This window comes from Oryzias melastigma, linkage group LG8 (assembly GCF_002922805.2).
Source record: "Oryzias melastigma strain HK-1 linkage group LG8, ASM292280v2, whole genome shotgun sequence".
NCBI classification, from domain to species: domain Eukaryota; kingdom Metazoa; phylum Chordata; class Actinopteri; order Beloniformes; family Adrianichthyidae; genus Oryzias; species Oryzias melastigma.
Genome location: NC_050519.1, coordinates 5245238 through 5255052, shown reverse-complemented (window position 1 = coordinate 5255052; position 9815 = coordinate 5245238). Strand labels below are relative to the sequence as shown.

At 34.8% G+C, this 9815-nt stretch overlaps 1 protein-coding gene across 1 annotated transcript; it reads right to left on the bottom strand.

The window, feature by feature from the left end:
• Window positions 1-4663: 4663 nt before the first annotated feature.
• On the bottom strand, window positions 4664-6477 carry LOC112146119 (60S ribosomal protein L19). The gene is made up of 6 exons (XM_024271779.2): window positions 6323-6477; window positions 5882-5988; window positions 5586-5708; window positions 5385-5505; window positions 5199-5309; window positions 4664-4851 (listed from the first exon to the last, which is right to left on the bottom strand). The coding sequence occupies exons 1-6, from the start codon at window positions 6325-6327 to the stop codon at window positions 4728-4730; spliced, it is 591 nt and encodes a 196-aa protein (XP_024127547.1). The 5' UTR covers window positions 6328-6477; the 3' UTR covers window positions 4664-4727.
• Window positions 6478-9815: the final 3338 nt, after the last annotated feature.

Here is a 9815-nt window from a genome sequence, read left to right as displayed (position 1 = left end):
ACCCATTGTCAGACCCTACGCTGGTGCAGTAGGTCCTGGTTTCCTCCTAATGCACGACAATGCCCGGCCTCACGTGGCAAGAGTATGGAGGCAGTACCTGGAGGATGAAGGAATTGAAACACTTAAACCCAATAGCATGTTAAAAAACAGACTGTTGTGACTGTTGTTGTTAATTTGTCACAGATTTGGAGAGTAATATCTTGTACAAAATTTGTGACTACTAATTTATTACTAAGTTAATCAGCAGGTTATAAGGTAATTTTTATTTAAATGTCATTTATAGTTTATTTAATTTGAAACTTATTTTTAGTGTGCTTGTTTTATTACCACACAATTTTATTTATCAAAATGCCTTATAAATATTTTTGGAATTCTAATTCGTGTTAAGCATGACAACCGTGTTTTACCTGTTCAGTGTGAATATAAATGTCTGAGATGATCAGACAAGATTTTACTTCGATAAACCATAAAATAACTTGATTTAATTATTAACAAATCAAACAAGACGTGGATCAATTTACATTAATGCAGTATCTCTGCATTAAAAGACTTGGCATCCTTTTGTTCCTATACAGCCCTGTCGTTATTTGTATAGATATCCAACTTTACCATGAGATCTGATGGATCTAATGTGTTTCTTTAAAGTGCTCCTTTAATTTTTGTGAGCAGTATATATCAATGCTCACTTTGTGCTCAACAGCTTGTTGATGACAGTACTTTATAATAAATATAGTGATTGACTGATTTATAGGCATTGATTCATTCCTACCGCGCACTAGAAACAGTTGACAACCACTCTTTCTGTTGACAGTAAACGGATAACTTTAAAGTTTTGAATCTTTCAGTTTTGTTTTGCGTGACTTCACCATATTTGAAGAGATGATAGACAGTTATGCTTTGGTTTTAAATTCAAAAATATCTGGTTTACACTTTGATCTGACCAGTCTGAAGTTATTCAAACCTATAAAGCACCATAACAAATACCTAAAAGTTCATTTATTTTTCATAAGCCACCTCATTTAAACTTGACACACGCATGTTATAGTGAAAGAATTTTTACAGAACTGAACATAATTACAGAAAAGTATGTGGTGGAATTTGTTTCACTGTCTACCGGTAAATTAGAGTCATTAAAGAGCCGGTCTTTCCTCTCCCAACTGTAAAACTTTCAAAGTACATGAATGACAGGTAATAAAAATACATTCACACCTAAAGACGTCAGTTCACGGGATAACAGAAAGAAGTTGAAACTTCTTCCTTTTTATTTTTTATGCAACTTTTGTTTTTCTGCTAATATATTTAAATTTGCGTGCTGTAGTTTTATAATGTGATCATTCAGAATGACTGTTATATTTCAGATTTAAAGTGCAAATAAGAGAATTATTAACTTATTAGTTTATTGTTACTAATTATTCCTGTTGATAGTTTTACATTTCTATTTCTCCCCTTTGTTATTGTGCTAGAATCCTTTTTGTTTAATTAAACTAAAATTAGAATACTTGGAATATGTTGAAATGATAATATACATTTTTATGCAAAGTTTGGTTTTTTATCTTGATGTGAAGTTAATAATATAATTATATTTGTATAAATCTTGTTGCAGTTTTTATGCAATAGTTCTGGTACATTTTTAAATTTCTGCACTTCAGTCTTCTCTCTAGTCTAATAAAATATTAAATTAAATTAAATTATAATGGGGAAGCTGAGAACAAATATTACATTTATTGCCATATTTTAACAAAAATGAGCTACTTTGCTGAGTAAAAAAATACTTTTAAGATGCAGTTACTAACTCGATTACTTTTGGGGCAACTAGTAATAGTATTAGTGATAATAAATTACTTTTTTAAAGTAAGATTCTCAAAACTGGGCGACTCTGCCTTACCTTCTTGGCTCCACAGATGTGTGATAAGCCCTCAAAGGGACGACTACATTGTTATGTGACTGAAGAACAGTGATACCCACTGCATTCCACAGCTACTCATGTTGTACCAGATACTTTCATGTCCGTGTGAAGTACTATTCCCAGCATGCACTAGTCAGAAAAACACATAACTAAAACACAAAGCAAACATGAAGAGACGGAGCAAACTGTAGACTGGTTTCAGACTGATTCCCTTGCGGCACTGATGCATAATTCATACTTCCTGTACCAACTGTAATGGACACGAGAGCCCTCCATTTAAACATGATTATAAATTAATCCTTAATGTCTGGAGTGAAGCAGATTTGTTTCATTTATGTATGACAGACAAGCAGAATATAAAATGTAAAGAGAGATAAAGAACTTCCTGTTTGGTCACAGATGGGGATGGAAAGTTTGCCGCTGATTCACGTGCTTATCTTCATCTTCTAAACCTGATAAAAATGTGTTGCAATGCATGTTTAGAGATCACTCACACATGAACATCGCCAGCTTCAGAAATGTAATGTAAAAACCTCACAAGAGGGAGGTGTACTTATATTTGTTTGCTTTAAAAACTATAAATAAATCAACTTCATTTCTTTACCAGAGATTTTATAATGTGACATACCAGCTACAACCACAAGATGGCGCCAAACTCAGAAAATTATTGTGCAACAAAACTGGAAAATTCGATGTCCAAATTTAATCGATTATTTTGTTTCTTTCTTTACTTCTTTTAACAACAATTTCGAATAATAGAATATATTTAATAACGACTTTAATTTCTTCTTTGGGAATTGACCTGAACTTAGACAATAACTCACTATTTCTATTATACAATTCCTTGATTATGCCATACCTGAACTATTGTATAGAAATTTGGGATAAATCTTATAAAACATATAAAAATCCAATTTACATATTATTAAAAAAATCAGTAAAATTTTTTACAAAAAGTAAATTATTAAAATGTTATGATCTTGTCAACTTTAATATTTTAAAATATATGTATAGTGTAAATATGAATACCTTCCTCCTAATTTAATGAAAAGATACGTGAAAAGAAAAAGCAAATTTAATCAAAAAAGGGCATAAAATATTGAACCTATCACATACTTCTGAGGCAGCGATGTGGATCTGAATATAGAGTAAATAAATGGAATAAATTATGTACGGAATGTAAAAATGCTACAATAATATCAAGTTTTAAAAAGTACATTAAAAATAATTAAATCAATGACTACAAATCTATCCAGTATCAATAACAACTACTCATTTCGCACTAGTTTATGTTTGAAATTGTATATTTTTGTTCATTCATTCTTCTCTTATTGTATCGTAAATCGGTAGAATGCTGTGATTTTCTTTTTACTGGTTGATTTGTTAAAAGGGCTTGGCAAAAAGTTTGTCCTCTTTCTGTCCCCTTTTCATTTTTTTTGTTGTTGTTTTGTTTTCATTGTGTTTGGGTTTATAACTCAAGGTTGTCTTGGATGTTTTATCTTTTATTGAATAAAAATATAAGCTGTAACAATGTAAAACATTGCAGCTGTGTTTGGTAAGTTGCTTGTAAAGAAAAACACTTCTTGCACTCGTCAGTCTCCGTTTCAGTCATTGAAACAGATTCATCGTATTCCCACTTTTGCTAGCAACAGTCTTCAAACGGAGACTTCAAAAAGTCTGGAGTCGCAAAAACTGAACCAGTTTTAAAGAACTGAGGAAACTGCTCCTGTTTAGGGGAAAAAACTCCTCTTTGCTTGTTGGTTTTTAAGCACTTCGTCATAGCGAGAAACGGGTGGGTTGATCTTCAAATGAAGCCAGAGAATTTGATAAGATCAATTCGAGTCATTTTTTGTAAAAATCTGTTAAGCAATGGGGGAGCTAGCACAATTTTTGTGTCTGATTTCTGCCTGTCCTCCATTGAAACAGCAGCGTTCATTCATTCCTACGGTGCACTAGAAACAGTCGACAACCACTCTTTCTGTTGACAGTAAACTTTACAGTTTTGAATCTTTCAGTTTTGTTTTGCGCGACTCCACCATATCTGAAGAGATTTTTTAAATGATCAGGATGATAAGACAGTTATGCTTTGGTTTTAAGTTCAGAAATATCTGGTTTACACTTATCTGATCCATCTGAAGATATCCAAATCTATGAAGCACCGCACTTCTTTTCTCCTGCAGCTAACATGACCTGCTGTGACAAACAGCTCATTAAAACTAGACAACTGCATGTTATAGTGAACGAATTTATACAGAACTGAACATAATTACAGAAAAGTATGTGGTGGAATTCGTTTCACTGTCTACCGGTAAATTAGAGTTATTAAAGAGCCGGTCTTTCCTCTCCTGACTGTAAAACTTTCAAAGTACATGAATGACAGGTAATAAAAATAAATTCACAGCTAAAGACGTCAGTTCACAGGATAACAGAAGTTGAAACTTCTTTTTTTTTATGCAAATCTTGTTTTTCTGCTAATATATTTAAATTTGCTTGCTGTAGTTTTACAATGTGATGTTAAATTTCAGATTTAAAGTAAAAAATAAGAGTGAATTATTCACTTATCAGTTTAAAAACTCCTCTTTGGGTTGATCTTCGATGTATCGCTCACCCCTATGATAACCGGAAAATATACTTAAACAGTTTTTTGCTCCGTTAATACTTTTCGTATTAATTTGTATGTTTTGTCAACAATTTTATTGAAAAAACTTAACCTAATTATTCTAAAATGAGACGTTTAAAAACAAGTACGAGAGGCTGTTGGTGTTTTTATGTACACTTTTATTAACGGCCCTTCACAGGAGGCATCAAAGGTAGATCCAGATCACTTCTTGACCTCCTCCTCCTTGGACAAGTTCTTGATGATCTCCTCCTTCTTGGCCTGGAGACGCTCCTCTCTGCGCTTGCGGGCCTCTTTCGTCTTGGTACGGCGAGCCTCCGCCTGGTCACTGCATGGCACGAAAAAAAAAAGAGTTCATCCAACATGCAAACATCACATCCTGCCTCTTCTATGAAGACCCACTCCAAGGAAAATCAGGTTTTAATGGCAAAAGTGCATTTGTTTCTTCAAATTATTGACAATCTCTGCTCCACAACAGGAAAAGATAAGGAGGGCGGTGCTGCTCCTCACCAACGGACTCATTCACAACTCATGCAAATTTCAAACTACTGGTGCTTTGCAGAAACTACGTCATAGAAAACATTTATTTTCAAGTTATTTTGGCTGAAATTCCTTAAAAAGTAACAAGAAAGTGTCAGTTGTTTAACACACATCTTTACTGTACTGAATACTTACGCCAGGAGCTTCTTGCGGGCTTTATCGGCCTTCAGCTTGTGAATGTGCTCCATAAGGATGCGCTTGTTCTTGAAGACGTTACCCTTGGCCCTCAGGTAGAGGCTGTGGTACCTGAGACAGCAGGGGAGGAAACGTCCATAAGCCAATCCTCAAAACACAAACAATTACAACAGATTTGTAACGCACATGTGCCTGTCAATCTTCTTGGACTCCCTGTAGCGGCGCAGCAAACGGCGCAGGATCCTCATGCGGCGCATCCAGGACAGCTTCTCCGGCATGCGGGCGTTGGCCGTACCCTTTCTCTTACCTGGTCAAAGGAGTCATTCCATCATTTTACATTTCAACAGTTTTAAGATTCTCTCTCCGGGGCTCTCGGCTTCAGCATACCCGTGCCCATGTGTCTTCCCTTGCGACGTGCCAGTGTGTTCTTGCGGCAGCGGGCCCGGGAGTGGACTGTAACGGGTTTGCGAATGATGAGGCCATCCTTCACCAGTTTGCGGATCTGCTGACCTGTCATATAAATACAGGTGATCTGGATTAGAAAATTACCCCACAAACCAGGGAATTACAAGAATACAAGACAAACATCCTCTTACGTCAGGTAAGCCTGTGAAATCTAACATGAAATAGCATCCTTACAACTACTGAATAACATAGACTGTTTTGATTGGCTCCTTCCTTACGAGAGTTGGCGTTGGCGATCTCATTGGTTTCGTTGGGGTCCAGCCAGACCTTCTTCTTTCCGCAGCGCAGGACGCTGGAAGCCAGCCGCTTCTGGAGCCTGAGCATGCTGCAAAGACAGCTCCAATTCAGGACTCAAAAAACACGGTATGCTTCAAAAAGTGACCTATAAAGCCTGAATTAACATATCAACAAATATGATGAGAGCTAGCTTCAAAGCTAACAGCCGGCTAGCCGGATGCCAACATGGCCTCTCCGTCAGCTACATCGTGCTCCTCAGAAAAATCAGGTTTATTTGTGTCTTTTGGGCTCTGAATGAATGCATGAAGTGTGGATATTTAATAAGGGGGGATATGGGTTTCATACGAAGGTTACGAATTCACAGGCAGTCTATTTTAACAGCTGAATTGTTGCTTTAATTGAGCCTCGGACAACAATCCTACCTCATGGCTGCTACTTCAACGGGAAAAGGAACGCCAAACAGGCAGACCGGAATGTACCACTTCAGGGGAGGCCATGTGATATGAATGAAACATTTAGGCCATAACAGTAGTCTGAATTCACAATTAGGGAAACAAGAATTTGACAAAATATCACACTGATAGATACTTGGATGAAAAATAAAAACAAAAGCGCATTTTAACGGTTTACTTCTATAGCCGTCAATCCCCCTAATAATGGTACAAACCACAACAGGTAGATCGAAATGTACTATTTAGGGGAGGTCATTTGATATGAATAAAAACAATTAGGGACTATCGATAGCTAAAATTTAAAATAAGAGACATAAAAGCCTGTAAATATTACTCTGACAGATCCTTGCACGAAAAATAAAAATAAAATCTTACTTTTACGGTTTATTTCGTAAGCTGTCAACCCCCGTAATAATGGTACTAACCAAAACGGTGCATTGTGGGAGTACTAGAAAATGACTGATCATTCTGCTGTTTGAACACAAGAGGGCAGTGTTGAGGCCCAATACATAAAGTTTAGTACGGTTTAAAAGCCAGTTATTCATCATTAAATAATATTTTAAGTCATTTTAGGTGCACAATAAATGAAAACAATTGTGAATAATTAAAATAACTCTAATGCATGAATGACTTTAATTATATACATGTAAAAATAAAAAAAACTTGCAGCATCCTCTAATTATTGCAAATAATTTGCACAAATTGAGTGGTAGCAGTGTTATTAACAGCAAACCAGGAGATTTTGCACACAGTTATAAAGTAGCAGTTACCGTTGCATTAAAAATTTTATTTTAATCTCTTTTCTCACAAGAAAACGTAAACAGTTTGACTAATTTATTATAAAAAAACATTTTTTCCTCTTTAAAACCTACTCACAGAAATGTTTTAAAAGGTCACTGTATTCATTTAACATGAAAAATTGCCACAATACTGTATTTTAATCTGCCCATTGATGGTTGAATCCTTCTATAGTTTGCCGCATTTTATAGTTTGCCACTTTGGGTTTGCAAAAATTACCTTAAAATGACTTGCTTTGTCCACAACAATATATTTTTATCCATACATTTGCTTGATACCAGTTTTATATGAATAATCTACATATTTTGAATGGAAAACATGCAGTACAAAAAAGATTAGAAACAAAAAAAACATGCAAATTCAAACTTCTGCACAAAACCTGAAAGGTGATGCGCTGGGAAATGTATTTTCTGGGAAGTGAAAACACAATTTCGTATTACACCTGCATAAGAGTAATGTAAAAAATCCAGTAAAATCAAGTTATGTCTAAAACAACAACCGATTGTTCAAAAGCAGATCTTTAAATCCAGTAGAGAATATTTTAAATATTGTAGCTTGAAAAAGTGGACAGAGTTTTGGTGTGGTGGGTGGACACTCGTGAAGACTCTCACAAAAATAGCCAATTGGTGGGTTACAACTTGATCAGCTACTCGTTGACGTTGCTGCATCCTCGACCCCATTAAGTATGATACTCGTCACCATGGTGACGCAGTATTCTCACAGTGTGGGTGCACGAGGACCACTTGTAGGACTTTTTTTTTCTTCAGGTAATCCAGAATTTTAAATATAGATGTCATTACATGATTAAGCATTGAATCTTTGCTCAAAAAATCTAAAAGGATGAAGTTTTTTAAAATGTTCTTTTGACTATATTTTTGGTTGTAAACTTGGTGTCCTAATTAATTATGAATAATGTCTTCTGCAGAGGTTTTTCTATGCGGTTTCATCTTAATAGACTGTGAGCTGCAAGCTGCAATCTAATAAGTATTTTTATTGCGAGCACAAGCTGCCAATAAACTGTCAAGTCATTGCAAACTATTCCCAAACCAGATCAATTTGGTGATTGCATAATGCCCATCACAAAGGAGAGGAACAATAAAAGAGTCGATGTGTGATCTATCCTCCCTCCACTTTTGTAATAATTCTTCGTTAACAAATTGACACTATAGGATTTCATAGCACAGAAGGACAATTTAAGATGTGTATGAGGCTTAAAAGATTAATGTAGACACATGGCACAATCTTGGTTGTGTTTAATTTTTTTTTGTGAAATATAGCTTAACCAGTCCTCAATAATGAGTTTACCTTCTAGTATCCAAAAAAGGTTGTTTCACTTGTATTTTACTGTTTTTTCTAACATTTTTAAAATTATTATTTCTTCTGTTTTCTAATTAAGGACAAACCAGTTCAATTTTTCTGTTCTTTATAATACAAATGGTACACTCCAATCATCTTTTGATCTAATCTAAAATTGTTCCCAGTGATATTTTCATTATAATTATGCCGTTTTTAGTAGGCTTGTCCGATCAGGTTTTTTTGGGCCTGATCCGATTCCAAGTCATTTGATTTTGTGTATCTGCCGATACCGAGTCCCAATCCGATACTTTTATAAGACATTTAAAACATGAATAAATTGAAGATCAGATTAGTGTTGTCCCTTATTTATATTTCAATAACCTTCTTTTATCATTAAAAACTTAATTAAAACACTTCTGTGAAGTAGCTTTAATAAACAAGTAAAAATACAGCAAATATAAACTAGGAAAACAATACAATTTTCTTGTTATATAAGTGATAATTAGTCATGTGATAAAGTTTAGTGACTTTAGCTTTAACATCTTTAGAGCTATTGAACATTTTTGACCAAATGTGATTCCTGTCCTCATTTAAAATTCTTAAAAATAAATTGTGACTTTGTTTTAGCATAAAATTTTTTGAGTGTTCATGAATGGCTGATGTCATTATTAGTTTTAATTTATTAGTTTTATTTATTTAGTTATTTTTAAGATTATGTGCTTATTTTTTAAGTTCTTAAGACATCACATTTTCGGTTTTATTACCACAGTAGTTAATTTTCTTAACTGTTATTTCTCTGTCAGATAAATCAAACAGGCATATCAAAGGACAGCTGGGGTCCTAAGGAGTTAAATCATGGCGCTAGCATGTAGCAGTTAGCAGCTGCTGTTTAGCCATCTGTCTGCAGCATGAAGAGCTTCACATTAAAAAGAAAAAAAATACTGTCTTTTTCTGTTGAAATACCTTTAGAGGTTGTTGTTTGAGTTATGACAAACCAATAGAGACACTTGCTGTCAGTTTAAAGCGTTTTTAAAAGAGTTATTGGTCCCGGAAGTTAGCTTTCTAGCTAGCTTTGTTTACAAGTTAGCCTTCTGCTTGAGCTGCTGGCGTTTTCTGCTGAGTTTTCTGGTAATAACATTTTGTGATCTTTTCATGACATGCAGACTTCTAGCGGAATATTTATCCGTAATGATAAGATCAAATATAAAGATCTGATCGTAATGAAAATTAATGAAATATCCGATCATGATCGGACAAAGGAGTCCGATTCTGATCGAGTCCCCAATCACGTGATCGGCCCCGATTTCCGATCACGTGATCGGATCGGGACATCCCTAGTTTTTACCCTGAATTAAAGGGAAAAAAAGTC

What these genes read in the sequence shown, in the direction of transcription:
- LOC112146119 (XM_024271779.2), bottom strand. An exon ending in GATCGCCAACGCCAACTCTC is followed by an intron (nt 5,709 to 5,881) that starts GTAAGGAAGGAG and finishes TTTATATGACAG; the next exon opens with GTCAGCAGATCCGCAAACTG. An exon ending in AAGAAGATTGACAGGCACAT is followed by an intron (nt 5,310 to 5,384) that starts GTGCGTTACAAA and finishes CTGCTGTCTCAG; the next exon opens with GTACCACAGCCTCTACCTGA.